The 16,491-nt window shown below is 32.8% G+C and overlaps 1 protein-coding gene and 1 long non-coding RNA gene across 6 annotated transcripts; both read left to right on the top strand.

Moving 5' to 3' along the window:
- The first annotated feature begins 1,727 nt into the window (after positions 1-1,727).
- Positions 1,728-5,138, top strand: LOC139885612 (type IV inositol polyphosphate 5-phosphatase 7-like). 5 transcript variants are annotated; one of them, XM_071869363.1, is made up of 10 exons: positions 1,728-1,791; positions 2,084-2,171; positions 2,599-2,667; positions 2,774-2,849; positions 2,946-3,050; positions 3,276-3,656; positions 3,801-4,035; positions 4,145-4,338; positions 4,473-4,581; positions 4,755-5,138. In XM_071869363.1, exons 1-10 carry the CDS (start codon positions 1,762-1,764, stop codon positions 5,118-5,120), a joined length of 1,653 nt encoding a protein of 550 aa, XP_071725464.1. In that variant the 5' UTR covers positions 1,728-1,761; the 3' UTR covers positions 5,121-5,138. The 5 variants fall into 5 exon arrangements, with proteins under 5 accessions (XP_071725464.1, XP_071725463.1, XP_071725461.1 ...); XM_071869362.1 differs by having other exon boundaries at positions 2,744-2,849; XM_071869360.1 differs by having other exon boundaries at positions 3,276-4,035.
- Positions 5,139-5,288: 150 nt separating this feature from the next.
- Positions 5,289-6,368, top strand: LOC139885611 (uncharacterized). The gene is made up of 3 exons (XR_011772015.1): positions 5,289-5,376; positions 5,671-5,736; positions 6,240-6,368. It is a non-coding gene; the product is annotated as an uncharacterized lncRNA (long non-coding RNA).
- Positions 6,369-16,491: the final 10,123 nt, after the last annotated feature.

The following is a 16,491-nucleotide window of genomic DNA, read 5'->3' as shown; positions in this document are numbered from 1 at the left end:
CAACCGAGATTCACTAATACACTCGTTATCATCAATTTCTGAAATTTCAGCACAAATCTTTTAATACGGAAAAAGTATTAAGAAATTGTCATACCTTATTTTCTTGAGATTGATAACTCATTCTCCAATAATTGCAATTTGCAGTGTTCTTCTTGGTGAAGAGTTTCTCAAGAATCTCTCAAACTTCCTTTGGTAAACTTACATCATAAAAGTGATCAATGTATTCTTTGTTAATTGAGGTCCTCAACACAAAGAGAGCTTTTTTCACATTTGATCTTCCACTTCCTTCACGAATCGGCTTGTTCTGGCACATCTATGGGAATTATTGCATCCGTCCCCGCAACGAGTACCCATAAATCTTGACCTTGAAGATACGCCTCCATACACATACGTCAATACTTGTAGGTGCTCCCTACAAGTTCTCCATTCCTTATTGCATGCTTCCACCATTTTTATTTGTAACCTCCATTGTTGCTAGCAAGAACGAAGCTTTTCTTCAACCTTCTTTGACTATAAGAACACAAAGTAAAATGCGTCTAACCAAGAAGCAATCGCCTAACAGAGCCCCGATACTAAGTGACAAAAGCATAGTGCTATAATGAGAACTTTAGGAAATAAAGTGCACGGAATTTGAAACCTTAAACGTGTATTTGATTATCAATCAAGTGTACAAAACAAGATTACAATGAAGAAGCATAAAACAAGGAAATATATATGGTCACTAATTGTTGACCAAAGACTAAAATAATAGAAAAATAAAACTGCAATTAAGAATTCGTCACAGGTTACATAGCGACTGCGATGGAACATATCTCAACCTCGTTGGGATTCATAGCAATCGCGATGGTATGCATCTCAACCGCGATGGTGTACTGCGATCCTCTCGATGGTTACGACTTAAATTTCAGAGGCCATTCCAACCCTGATGAAGTTCTTCGCGACCTCGATGAAGTCCAATACACTTTATACTTGATTTGTCATTACTTATTTTTAACATATTGACTTTTTGATGAATACACATACTAAAACCCGTTAAAGTTTACCCTCTTTTTAGGAGCCAACCCTTATCGAGCCACTCGGACATTCTCATACTCACGATTAATAGCAATTATATGATGATACAATTTTTTAGTGATAATCAATCTTTACAACTTATAACAAAATTATTACATTTATATGTTAAAGTAATTAAGGGATGCTATTAGATATAAGTAAAATGAACATATAAAAGTTTCAAGAAATGATGTACGTAAGAAGTAAAAAGAAGGGTAGGAATCCCATATGGATTACAATAGTAGCCTTCAATCTCATTCATTCTCACTTTATCTTTATCATATTTTGCTTTTTTTTCACTTTCTTTGAACTTCATCTGACCCTATTTCTCGGGCAGCTGTTGACTAACAACTTTACAAACTGCCCCACCATTCCGGGCAGACATTGGTTTTTGAGTAAAGAAAAAAATGAAATATAAAAAAGTCATCACCGTCTGTCCATAAAGAAATAGACCACTGACTGCACTTTATTCCGTTCAAAATCGACACTTGTTGCTCTGTTTCTGCAGCAAACAACGAGGGTTTGTCTCTCTTTCTTGATTTTAATTTCCCAATCTCTCTAAACATTAATCGATAATTATATATTAACACTTTAATCTTTGCCACATTTTGCTGCATTGTCCTGTTGCTATTATATTCTTCTTATTATTAAAGATACAATCTTTGATTCAATTAGATTACAGTCAGTTAGGTGCATGAATTGGTAACAATGAGAGAAGAAATTTCCAATAAAAACAAGGTTGGTTTTCTTGTTCTTTAACTGCATTTTTACATATTTAATACTTGGTGGATTTGTTTTTATTGTAGGTGGTTGGGTAAGTTTATTTTCACGTTTATTAAAATTAAAATCTTGAAAAACCGATAAAAATTGTATCTTTTAACAAGTTTATTAGCTTTAGCTTAGGGTTTATCGGGCCTTTTTTAAAAATTTTGTAAGTTGGTAAGTCGGAAATTAAGCTTGCCCAAATAACCACCTAAGTTGGTTTTGCTGAATTATTAATTTTTTATCTTATTTTTTAATTTGGGTACAGTTTTCTTGGTCAAAGTCAGTGATTAGAAAATGGTTCAGAATCAAGAGCAAATGTGGGGAATTTCAGGCTGATAAAGTTGTTCATGGAGGTGATTTTACACTTCATCAAGCAATACTATTGGTTTAGTACCAAATTATTTTTTTTTTTTTTTTTTTTTGAACAGCACTACGGTATCCTAGGACTTAACCAGCCACACGTTTAATCTCCGGCAGTTCCATAACCCGCCACAAACTGCCGCCTAGGAGGAAACATGGCCCAATCCAAGGGCATACCCTCTCCCCACTGCCCCCGTGCGCGCGGAAGGCACCCTTGGGTGGAATTTAAGGGTAAAAAGGCAACCTTGTGTGCAATGTTGCACTCCATGGGAGTCGAACTCCTGACCTCTCGCTAAGAGAGGCTGCCAGTACACATGAGCTACCAATTTTGTTTTCTTGTTTTAAATTCAATTGGTGTTTGGGTTGAATACATTATCAGTAGATTTGATGATGTAAGCATATATCATATTAATATTATAGGTGGTGATAGTGAATGGAGGAATACTTTTTCTGAAAGGGAACCACCTGCTATCAAGAAGACCAAAACAGGTACTCTTTTCAACCATCAAATTAGAAATATTAATTTATGTTAATTTGGTTATCAATTATTAATTGATTAATCAAGAAAATTTAAACTCTCAAAATGGATGTTTAGAGAAATCAACTGAACGTGTCCGACGGAGTAGAGTTGATCTTGATCACCCTCAGATTATTAACGTGCATAACTACAGGTTTGTACTTGAGCTTCGATAACTTTTCAAACTCGTTATAAGAATTTTTTTTTAAAAAGAAGACAAATTTATTAATTAATTTCCGTGGATTTTCAGTATTTTTGCAGCTACATGGAATGTAGGAGGAAAATCACCTTCAAGTAATATGAATCTTGATGATTGGTTACATGCTGCTCCACCTGCAGATATTTATGTACTTGGGTATGTATGTTATTGGAGTATTTTTGTTTTCTTTTTTTTGAAAGGCAGACACACACATCCAACACGAATAAGTACATAATGTCCACCAGGACTTGAACCCATGACCTCAAAGTCAGGGGCACCTCAATACCGCCAAGGGCAATGGCACTTTAGTTTTTGTTTTGTTTTTATATAAAAATAAAAAGTTCAGTTTAAATCTTGATGATGAAATTCACTTGGTTTCAGATTTCAAGAAGTTGTTCCTTTAAATGCTGCCAATATTCTTGGAGCTGAGGATAATGGGCCCGCGAAAAAATGGCTATCGTTAATTCGTAGGACACTCAACAACCGGCCCGGTACAAGTGGCGGAAGTGGTTGTTACACACCTTCCCCGATTCCCGATCCTGTTGCCGAATACGATGCTGATTTCGAGGGTTCATCAAGACAAAAAACGGCTAATATGTTCCATCGAAGGTCGTTTCAGGCTCCTAGAAGAAGCTATAGAAATGAAAACGACCCGTCAATGAGTCAAGCACGTCTCGACAGACGATATAGTGTATGTGACCGGGCTATTTTTGGTCAAAGGCCAAGTGACTATTCATCTAGTCATAGACCGAGTGATTTTTCGTCTTCTAGTCGCCGACCAAGTGACTATTCTTCTAGTTATAGGCCGAGTGATTATTCGGTTAATTATAGACCGAGTGATTACTCGTCTGGTAATCGACCGAGTGATTACTCGTCGTGGGGTCAAAGACCGAGTGACGTTTCGAGATGGGGTTCATCTGACGATGATTATGGCCCAATGGAAGATTCTCCCAGCACTAATTCATTTTCGCCCGCGTCTGATGGGTCGAGATTTGGTCACTCGAGGTATTGTTTGGTTTCGAGTAAACAGATGGTTGGCGTTTATTTGACGGTATGGGTGAAGACGGATTTACGAGAGCATGTTAGGAACATGAAAGTTTCTTGTGTTGGAAGAGGATTAATGGGTTATCTTGGAAATAAGGTAAAGATACATACTTGATACTCCCTTTTTAAAACTATATATCTTATATTTAGTGATATTTATTTATGGAGATCGAAAGGGAATTGTGAGCATTTGCGTTGTTTTGCAGGGATCTGTGTCGGTGAGTATGTTATTGCATCAGACGAGTTTTTGTTTCGTTTGTAGTCATTTGACTTCGGGTCAAAAGGAGGGTGATGAGCTACGAAGGAACTCTGATTTTATGGAAATCGTTAAGAAAACGAGGTTTCCACGTGTTCAAGGGTTGAATGATGAAAAGTCCCCAGAAACAATAATGGAACACGAGTAAGATTCATTAACTTAGTTTCATATTAAACAGTATGGATCAAATATTTATTTTCCCGTGTTAGAATGTTGGAAAATAGCATATTTGATGGCTTGTTAAGTGATTATAATCTTATATTATTACATTGGTGCAGTCGAATTATCTGGCTTGGGGATCTAAATTACCGAATTGCGCTCTCTTATCGATCAGCTAAGGCCCTTGTTGAGATGCAAAACTGGAGAGCATTATTGGAGAAAGATCAGGTAACCGTTCGGGTCACATGCTTTCTCTTATGGGTCAAAAGGGTATTTTTGACCCATAGTGTATTTTTTATGCATTAAACAAACTTTTTAATTAAAAGTTAATTTTAACCTTTTGGTTCTTTTCATAAGTGTAATTTTTAACTCTTGGGCTAAATGTGCGATATATTTAATAGTTGCGAATCGAGCAAAGAAGAGGACGCGTATTTCAGGGATGGAACGAAGGGAAGATATACTTTCCACCAACGTATAAATACCTCACGAATTCAGATAGATATACGGGTGACAGTTTGCACCATAAGGAAAAAAGACGAACACCCGCATGGTGTGACCGAATTTTGTGGTACGGGGGAGGTCTTCATCAGTTATCATACGTGCGCGGTGAATCCCGATTTTCTGATCACAGACCAGTGTACAGCGTATTCTGGGCAGAGGTTGAATCAGTTCATAGCCGTTTTAGAAGAAGCATGAGCTACTCTAGCTCGAGAATTGATGCTGAGACGTTGTTGCCGCATGGCTATACAGAACTCTGTTTTTTCTGACCCACTAACAAAATAGTTCACGAAAAATGGACCGGCTTCGTTTGCTAGAGTGACGGAGCCCACATTGTTTGTATACAAAAGGTAGTTGTCATTTATTTCTCCTTGTACTATCAGTAGAGGTGGTAAAACGGGCGGGTTGGTTGGTGTGGTGACGAGTCAAATATTGTATTTCTGACCCACTAACAAAATAGTTCACGAAAAATGGACCGGCTTCGTTTGCTAGAGTGACGGAGCCCACATTGTTTGTATACAAAAGGTAGTTGTCATTTATTTCTCCTTGTACTATCAGTAGAGGTCGTAAAACGGGCGGGTTGGTTGGTGTGGTCACGAGTCAAATATTGTAAATTTTTAGTACAGGTAAAAATGGGTGAGGCCCACCCGCAAACACTTTTCAATTAGAACGATTTTGGCGGTTTTATGCATTAAAAATGGTTTTTTGGCCCGGTTACATTTTAGCTAACTGCATTTTTCGTTTGACCCATTGTTAGTTTTGCTAGAAGATCTATTTGGTCACTTAATAATCTAATTATCTGCCTGTTCTTTTATCCAGCTAACTGTAGCTAAACAAAGCGCCTAAACTGACTTAACATCGGCTCGCGCGATCATTCATTTGTTGGTACATCTTCATCACCTTCATCTGTGCTTGTATAAACTGGTATCTTAATAGGAATACTGCCAAGTAACCAAAGGTCCCAAATTTGATAAGTGGGGTACCAAAAATCTGCCACCCATCAAAAGAAGGTAAAGTTCAGTATTCAAAAACAAAGGACAAATTTCATAAAAAAATTTACTATATTTGGGTCCCTAAATTCATCTAGAATTAAACTTTATAACTCAAAGATATGTCAAAAATTAAACTTACATTTTTAAATTCAAATATATATATATATTTTTGGTACCCCACTTGTCAAATTATCAAATGCCTACTCAAATTTATACAGTATTAGTTATGGATGATAACCAATTAGAATATTCTTGGACAAAAATGCACAAACATTAACTCTGATTTATTTTCTTGAAATTTGAGAAGAATGATTATTGTTTAACACGTTTAGAGCATGTGATGATTATTAGCATTGTTCCTTCCTTTAAAAATAAACTATATTTGTATATTTGCAGCATGATAAAAATAGCCAAATGGAAGAGAGATGAAGATTATTTAATTCAAGATTCTTTACTGTGACCAGAAGTGAATGAAACAACATGGTCAAAATAATCATTCTGCTTTGTAGATTTTTTTTTTTTTTTATTGTTATAAAAATTATGTAGAAAATGAAATTAGTGAAATAGGAATCAGATGTTGTATAATGTATACTCATTGCTGCCAAAAGAATATACAGTATATACTTAATTTTTTTTTTAGAATTTAGTATGCTTTATGCCTGGTAAAGTAGTCTCATGTCCAGTCCACTGTTATGTTATCTTGTTTCTTTTGCTTTTTCTTTATTTATTCTGTGAGGAGTTTTAAAAAGTAGATATTGGGATACAAGAGAGTAAACATTGTCTGAGGCATGCCTGGTAAATTTGGTGGAAGGATAGTGACTTTGCATACTCTTTACTCATTCTATTTTTACATAGGTGGGATTAGAGAGGGAATGCATCCAAATCTAAAAAGTAAACAATAAGAAAAATTTGTAGAAAGAAGTCAAGAACAAATGTGATCAACTTATTGAATTTTATTAGACCACTAGTTTACTCATCAGAAAAGGGCGTGGGGCATGCCCACAACGCCTGTTATGAGGCGGCGTTGTTGAGGGCGTGGGGTATTCCCACAACGATGAAGACTAGACGTTTTCCAATAAAAGATTATTTGTAAGTATTTTAATCATTTTTCTTACCTTTTCAAACGAATTTCGATAGTACATTGACACATCGCCTACAACCTTCCTCACAATAGCCCCTTTCCCACAATCTCAGCTATGTCACAATTATAACCCACAACCTTCCCAACAACCTTTTCCCCAATAATTGGTGGTCATAAAACTCGAAAAATTTCAAGTTAAAATCAAACATCTCTCTTTCTCTAATTATATAAACCAACATTGCGAGTCTGTATGTGTGGGTGTGGGATTTTATGTGAACAATCATGCCACACGGCAACGCCTCTCACTTTCAATAAGGATTAGCATGAACAGGCAGATATGGTCATATGGCTAAACAATATGTTATATGAATTAACTATAAGACCAATTTTACTAGTAATGGTGTTTTTTGGCGTGTTGGTGGCCTGGTGGGTGGGGTGGATAGTTGGTGATGATGTGAGAAATGCGTTGGAAATATAGGGAGTAGTGGGGTGACGTGTTGGGTGACGTGTTGGATAATGTATTAAAATATAATTGAAAGTTGGGTTAAGAAAAAATGAAAAGTATTAAAATATATTAAACAAATATTGCACCCCATTTTTTTTCATGCGCATGAAACAAGCACGCCACAAATTTTGAAGCCCAACACATGGTGTTACCGGTGTGTTCCAGGGGTGCTCCGGACACATGAGTTCTAACACGCTGCATTATAAGGCCGTCTTTAACTTTCGAGGCGTGTTGGTGAAAGGACCCGTCCTAATCCATCCGGACAAAATCCACATCGATTACAAACGATTCACAATAGTTGGTTACATCGCGAGGTACTTGACCTCTATATGATACATTTTACAAACATTGCATTCGTTTTGAAAAGACAAACTTCCTTACATCGAAAATTGATGATATGCATACCATTTCATAATATATCTAATTATAATTATCTTAATAACAATCTTGATGAACTCGACGACTCGAATGCAACGTCTTTTGAAATATGTCATGAATGACTCCGAGTAATCTCTTTAAAGTGAGCAAATGCACAGCGGAAGATTTCTTTCATACCTGAGAATAAACATGCTTTAAAGTGTCAACCAAAAGGTTGGTGAGTTCATTAGTTTAACATAAATAATCATTTCATAATTTTTAATAGACCACAAGATTTCATATTTCCATTTCTCGTAAACGTACGTCCCATGCATAGAGACAAAAATATCATTCATATGGATTGAACACCTGGTAACCGACATTAACAAGATGCATATAAGAATATCCCCATCATTCCGGGATCCTCCATCGGACATGATATAAATTTCGAAGTACTAAAGCATCCGGTACTTTGGATGGGGCTTGTTGGGCCCGATAGATCTATCTTTAGGATTCGCGTCAATTAGGGTGTCTGTTCCCTAATTCTTAGATTACCAGACTTAATAAAAAAGGCATATTCGACTTCGATAATTCAACCATAGAATGTAGTTTCGATTACTTGTATCTATATCGTAAAACATTTATAAAAGCAGCGCATGTATTCTCAGTCCCAAAAATATATATAAAAAGGGAGTAGTGAAAACTCACGCATATAAATATTGTAAAAACAGTTAATAAAGCATTTGCATGTATTCTCAGCCCAAAAATATAAAGAGTAAAAGGGAGCAAATGAAACTCACGATACTGTATTTTGTAGTAAAAATACATATGACGATACTGAACAATGCAGGGTTGGCCTTGGATTCACGAACCTATATCATTGGTATATATATTAAGACATATTCGTGTACTCTTATAAATCTATATATTATTATTAATGATGCAATTGTTATATTTATTAATTTATAGGTTTCATTATCTATTTATATATTTTCATTTTTGTACATAATAATAATAATAATATTATAATTAAGGTGTATATATTGAATATATCTTTATATATATATAACATTCAATTTTTATACTTATAATCTTAACCATGTCTTTTAAACTTTTATTTTCATGATTATAATTATCTTAATAATAATAATAATAATATAGATATTATTGATAATAATAAAAATGATGGTTTTTAAGTATTACAAAAAGATAACTTTAGTAAAAAAAACATTTACTATTAATGATGATACTTTTAGTAGTGACAATACTAATATTGAAAACTCATATTAAATATAAATGACAATATTTATAATAATAATAATACTATCAATAATAATACAATGATAATAGCACTAATAGTAATAATAAGTTTAGTAATGATAATACTAATAATTTTTAAGTGATAATACTGGTAATAATAAGGATAATAATATAAATTACATTAGTAATAATAATAATTATGTTATTAACATTAGTAATAATAATAGTTATCATCATAATATCAATAGTTAATAATAATAATAATAATAATAATAATAATAATAATAATAATAATAATAATAATAATAATAATAATAATAATAAAGAAATTAGGTTACTACCTCACAAGAAGCTTTAAAAAAAAAATATTGTCACGAACCAGTCTCGAACCCCCGGCCTCTCGATAGCACACAAACGCACACCACCATTCCCCCGTTTCAATTTTTCTGATTCAAGTAATAACTTCAATTTATTTAACCCTCATCTGTTCGGGTTAAACAGCCCGCTTAGAATCTAAAAACTTACGGCCCATGTTGCAATCAGAAGCCCAATGATTTAATTACCCTAGCCCAATCTTCATTGGTTACAATACAGTTTCGTGTATCAAGAGTTGGATTAGTAGCCGCAAACAAGGAAAAAAAAATAAGATGGTGCCCTCGGTTCTTCATCAGACATTATCAATCTCATCATCATCACAGTATCGGTTATCATCATTATTGAAATCCATCATCATCATTCTTTCATTATCACGTTCATCATTCATCTTCTCTAATCATAACTACTATCAGCTACATCGTCATCCTCACCATACTATAATCACCATCGTGATTTCCTTTATCATAATTTCATAATCATGATCATAATTACGGTCATCACTATCATTACTATCTTCATGGTTTCATTACCCATTCCTGGTCACGATATATCATTGAAGCAATGCCAGCTGCAACAGCAGCACTTAACTCGAGCAGATAGAAGGAGAGTAGTTTAAACAAAAGTCCAATAATTAAATACGTTCATGGCCAATGGAGTACTCGTTTGGCCCAAACAGAAAAATAAGATATCGGCCCATCAAGTGTATTCTTATGTGGCCTGTAAAAAAAATATAACTTTCCAGTTATTAATTGTAAACTGATCGACTTTTTCTCTATATGAGTGTGGTTATCTTATCAAGTGGATGTCGGCCATGTTTGCTACTAGTTCCACTAGGACCACTTGTTTCTAACTTTATTAGATTAAACCTCCTCTTGTAACCCACTATCGAGCTATATTGAAGAGTGAGGTATCTTTCCTATAAAGATTGTCGATTAAGAATGATTATAAAGGCAACTAGTTTCTTGGTTGGGGTTGGCAGCAAGACAGGAGATTAAATCGAAGTAGTTCGATGGTGTTCAAAATAGAAAACAAAAGGAGCCAGAAGCAGAAGTGTAGATGGTTAAGGTGGTGTTTTGGTAGTTGTTCATGTTAATAGAGAGGAGAAGAAAAGTGATAGGTTGCTATGGAATCGAGCCAAAACAGAAGGATGGTGATTCTCGGTTTGAAGGTGGTGTATGGTGAAAGGTGATGGTTTGCTCGGTTTGAAGATCCGAAACAGAAACTAAGGAAACGAGAATAATAATGATGATATGCTTCGGTGGTGGTTGTCGTTCAAATCAGTTAAGTAATGTAATGTTGAAGGTGATTGATCGTTCGATTGATTTTCGAATAGTAGAAAAAGGAACAAAGATACATGGTTGTGTATATTTGGTATATGTTTGTGTGAGGTGGATAGATGATAATCAAATGAGTTTTGATTTCGTTAGTTTCTGTTTTTAATCCTCACCTGCTGTGAGTACTAGTACTGTATATAGATAGTAATTATATAATTGAGCTAATAAAGATGATTTGATCACTTTGTTGGCATTGAGAAATTGATTCCATCGGGTACAAGTTTTGAAGACAAGAAGGACGGTTTTAGATAAAATAAAAAGATATCTGATGTTGATGCTAAACTGAATCGATACTTTATCTGTTTACATGTCATAATTTTTGTATTTTAATTGAATTATAATTCTTGATGTTGACCCCTACAAATTGTACATGCTTTACAGATAATTGTGATTGAGATGGACGTGAAACTGAATCTGACATTTCCAAAAATTCATCACAGTTGATTGTTGAAATTAACAGATTCAGTTCTATTCTCTTGATTTTATGATGTATATAATAAATATTAATAATTAATAATATATTAATAATTATATTATTAATAATACATAATAATAATAATAACAATCATATTATTAATGTTAATAATAATATATTATTTCCTACTAATAACAATAATAATAATGATATTTTATATATATCAAATATCATAAATGTATATCTCTTATCTTGATATATTTACATTTATAGATTTTAATTAATCTTCTTTATTTTGACACCCCCAAATAGGGCATGGGGTATTTGTGTCTAATTATATCAAGTCACAGTTGTATAAACGAGAACGACTCTACATGAGACGTTTTGTTGCGTTTTGCAGCGGAAGATAAATATGTCTTTAATTGATATGATATGTAATGAAGACATCAAGCATAACAAGCAATCATCATCAAAGCAGTAGATATACAGCGGAAGCAATATTTAAGTACCTGAGAATAAACATGCTTAAAAAGTCAACACGAGGTTGAGTGAGTTCATAGGTTTGTCATAAATAATGATTTCAGTAATAGTGTTAGACCACAAGATTTAGTTTGTAAAGTAGATCTCGCAAGATCCAAAAGTTTATCTCCCGCAGGATCAAAAAGTTATGCCAGTGCGTGATATTTAGACTAAACGTTGTTTGCCCCGTGACAAGTTGTTCTGTCCTTGTCGTTTTAATTTCATTATTAAGTAATACAAAGACTTAGTCAAATGTATCGGGGACGTTACTCCCGATAGGCCTATCCCCAATAATTAAGAATGCCGCAGCAATTAAAAATATCACTGTAGGGACTTAGTCGGACATAGCCGGGTATAGCATAGTTTTAACAGTTGGTACTGATATTTAGACTAGACTTTCAAGTTTACCCCGTAACAAGTTATCGTTTATACTTGTCGGTTGGGAACTTGCTGGTCATAGCCCAACATATCACAGTTTAATAGTTGGTACTTGTATTTAGACTAGACTTTCAAGTTTGCCCCGTAACAAGTTATCGTTTATACTTGTCGGTTGGGGACTTGCTGGTCATAGCCCAACATATCACAGTTTAATAGTTGATACGTGTAAAACAGTTATAAAAGTTGCGCATGTATTCTCAGCCCAAAAATGTAAAGAGTAAAAGGGATCATATGAAACTCACATTAAATAGCAGTTGAAGTATTCCACGCAAGAAGGAAAGTAAAGCAAGTAAGTGATCTGGATATCAACCTTGAGGTATAACATTTGATTAGTTAATGTCTAACTTGACATAAAGTATGTTTATTAATATAGCAACTATATTGACAGTGACGGTTTTCGAGAAAAGTTCCTATTTCTCAAAAGTTTCTATTTTTGAAAACCTACTATTTATGAAAAACTTCCACTTATAGTAAGCTTCTAGTTTAAGAATGTTCGGGTTATAACTCTTAACAAAGATGTTGTACAATCTCGCCCAAACTTTGTCGCTAACATGCAAGTCACTCGAATGATCTATTGTTACCGAGCGGCCCAGGATCTCTTGACCAGAATCTAAGTCTTGGCATTCGAGATCCACAAGCGTCCCATAATGGTAACAAGGATCACCCTAGGTCACAAGTAGTGGTGATGTTTGTAGTCTTTGTACCCTATCTTTAATTATAACCTTCACGTTAGGTGCGTATATACATATATATTCATTAATTCGATTTTAATTATAACTCCTATATATTAATTCATAAAAATACTTTTATAATTTTTAGTAACATATATTACTAATTATAACATGTTATTTATTTTAATTCTAATTGCATATAATTTATAACATTATTTACATCTTTCGGTAAAAAAATAATAAACCGAAGTAAATAGTAAAAGGTAAAAAAAGTAAAAAGTATGAAAAGAATACTTACTAGTAGTAATTCTTCAAAGAGAGAATGAGAGAAATTTTGGTGTGAGTTTGAATGAGAAATGAGGGGTATTTATACTTGAAAAAATTAGGTAAAAAGAATAAAATAATTAAAAGAAAAAAAAATATTTTAATTTTTAATGGGATTTTAAAATTCAAAAGTATTAAATGTTAGGTCATGGGATAATGCACAAAATAAAATAATAAAAGTAGTTTTCCATTATAATTTTTAATTAAAAAGTAATTTATTTATTTATTTTATTAAAAAAAATCATTTATTTTAAGGATTTTTTTTATATATATTTTTTAATAAACAAATTGATTTACTACTTTTCCAAGAATATTTGTCAATATTTTTTTATTCATAATAACAATACTGATAATAAAGATATTAATTATTGATATCTTGTTTAAAAAGGATATTAATAATAATAATATTAATATATCAAATTAATGCGTAATTATTTACAAATAATTGTTCGTGAATCGTCGGAATTAGTCGAGGTTATATGAAATCATATAAAGATTTTTGTTTAAATTTTGCCAGAAATTTACGGGTTGTCACAGTATCCCCCTGTTAATAGAAATTTCTTCCCGAAATTTAGTTGTTGCAATCAGTCGGCGTTGTTTGTAAACAGGTGAGGATATTTTCATTTTATTTGGTCTTCACGTTCCCAGGTATGCTCGGGGCCTTTCGTGAATTCCAACTAATAGGATATTGTTTTGTTTCTAGCGTTTAAATCTTACGATCCATAAATTCTACGAAGTGCATTTTATTATTAATGCGGAGGTTATCTAAAGGATTTAACAAGAGTGTCATTGATTAGGTTTTCCTCAGAAAGAGATGATGACGTTATACAAGCATTTCAATATACATGAAATGTGTGATGAACAATAGTGAGCTTATTTAAACCTTGAGCGTTTATGCCACAATATTAGGATAGACAAAATAGAGAGGAGTTCATGAAAATCATAATCATGAAATTTGATAGAGATCGTCATTCTTTACAACAAGAATGATGAATATGAGTTGAAAAATAGAGTTTTATCGACATTAAATAATATGGATAAAACGATTCGATTATAAAAAGAGTATAAATGAAACTATTGTAAAAGATTGAAATGGGGAAACTAAATGTTCGCCTTAACTTTTGATATGGTTAAAGTTGATTTCCGGAATTCAAGGGATTTAAAGAAATCTTCATAATCTTTATAAGATTTGATTCTCCGGTAATTAAGGAAATTATGATTTTCTTTAATTAAATGTGGTGAATTGCCTCGATTGCTGTATCTGGAATTTCGCTATAAATTAGCTTCTTTCATTTCATTATCTTCACCACTTCTATACTTTCTTCCTCAATTCATACTTCCAAAAGATTTGTTAATATGCTCAATCCAGTTCTTGTTCTTGACCTTATATTGGTTATCGCCACAATCTTTCTTCTTTTCCAACTCCCACCAGAGGAGTCTATTTACTTCTATTATGCTCTAGGATTTATTGTGTTTTTAGTTCTCCCGTGTCTTTATATTGCTATACGCATTGATATACACGGTTTGTAATTTCGGTGTTGTTATCGAGCTTTATATTTTTCCTTATATGTCAAAGCTTCATGCTTTTGTAAAGCAAGTAACGGTCCAGAATTCGTAGGTATTAAGTTTCAAATGATCATAATATATAAAGTAGAAAGGAAAGGTAATAGCACGATTTGATTTGTCAAATTACCAGAATATCCGGAAAAGATAGAACTATCAAGAAAATATGTTCTTGATATGTTTAGAGATTTAAGTAGAATGTAAGAGTCGTGTAACATGGCAATGATGATTATAAAGTTTATGAATCATCATCTTCCATAAAAAATTTAGCATGACTTGCTGTAATATAATTTACCTAAACCTTGCTACAACACTATAGTCAGTGTACCTAATCGTAGAGTAGTGTAGTTTTTAGTAAGTCCGGTTCGTTCCACAGGGAGCTAGTGATTACGTACTATATTTTTATAAAACTATATTTATATAAATATATATATATATATATATATATATATATATATATATATATATATATATATATATATATATATATATATAGTAATATTATTATAAAAGGGGATTTTTTACCGTTTAATGACCGGTTTGTCGATTTTATATTTTTAAGCGTAAAGATAAATGACAATAATTAAAGTGCGTAAAATATATAAATGATGATAAATATAATAACAATAAATAAAATTGCGATAGAATATGAAATAAAAGGATTATGCTTATTTAAACTTCCGTAATCATGATGTTTAATGTTTTGATTTTAATTAATTGTTACTCGGGTTAATTGTCCTTTGTCATGGTTTATTTGATACCTATCTGGTTTTTGTCCATAATAGTCCATCGGTCATAAATATAAAGTGCGAGTGTCCTCGTCAAATTACCCTTATACCCGAAGTCAAATATTCCAACTAATTAAGGATTTAAACTGTGACGCAGTTATCACTTCTGTCAACAATTACACCAGTTATCACTGTATGTAATCCACCCCTGTTTTGATTAGATATGAATATTAATTTACCCACTTGATCAGTTTGAATAATCAATTACCCAACCCGAATAATTAATTAAATGATTATAATAGATTCCATATGAACGTCACTAAATAGGACAACCATAATCATTATTAATTATTAGGATAATTAATTTGAAGATAGGTTCGACAGACTCCAATGAGTTGTCACTCAATTAGACAATACCCCCCATCTATTAATAGTCAATAGTCCAATTTCTACAAGTGTCGGTCTTTTGCCCAAACCTTAATTATGGTACAAAATCCAATAACCCCGTCTTAATATTTAGTCAAACATCACGATTACTTCGGCTTAAATAAGCATAATAATAACTTAGTTACGAGACATTAATTTAAAAAGGAAGAACATAACTTACAGTGATTATTAATCGTGTAGCGTTACACGGACAGAGTTTCGACTTTAAAACCCGTAAAACATTCCTTACAATAACCCAATTATTATTAAACTTAAACTAAAATTAAAATTATAATTATAAATATATATATTACATGTAAAGAGAAAGAAAGAAGAAAAGGTGTACATAAATCGATCAAATGAATTGCCTTTTATAGGCAAATATTGAATTGAAATTTTCACTTATGACCCCTTAACTATGCTCAATTAACAACTTTTTATTATTTATTATTATTATTATTATTATGAATTATTTAAATATTATATTATATTCTTGTGCATAGTTGACTTGTACTTTCAGCTCCGTTGCGTCGAGCGTTGATAGTTGGCTCGGGTACCGGTTCCGGATTTTCGAACGTCCTTTCGTATAATTTAATATCTTGTACTTTGCGTTTTGTAACTTGTACACTTGTCATTTTTAGACGTTTCTCAT

This window comes from Rutidosis leptorrhynchoides, chromosome 1, assembly GCF_046630445.1.
Source record: "Rutidosis leptorrhynchoides isolate AG116_Rl617_1_P2 chromosome 1, CSIRO_AGI_Rlap_v1, whole genome shotgun sequence".
NCBI classification, from domain to species: domain Eukaryota; kingdom Viridiplantae; phylum Streptophyta; class Magnoliopsida; order Asterales; family Asteraceae; genus Rutidosis; species Rutidosis leptorrhynchoides.
The sequence above is the reverse complement of the archived record's forward strand: the minus strand, read 5'-3'. Positions and strand labels throughout refer to the sequence as shown.

What these genes read in the sequence shown, in the direction of transcription:
- LOC139885612 (XM_071869359.1), top strand. Translation starts at nt 1,762, where the DNA reads ATGAGAGAAGAAATTTCCAATAAAAACAAG. An exon ending in GCAGATATTTATGTACTTGG is followed by an intron (nt 3,051 to 3,275) that starts GTATGTATGTTA and finishes ACTTGGTTTCAG; the next exon opens with ATTTCAAGAAGTTGTTCCTT. An exon ending in TGGGTTATCTTGGAAATAAG is followed by an intron (nt 4,036 to 4,144) that starts GTAAAGATACAT and finishes GTTGTTTTGCAG; the next exon opens with GGATCTGTGTCGGTGAGTAT.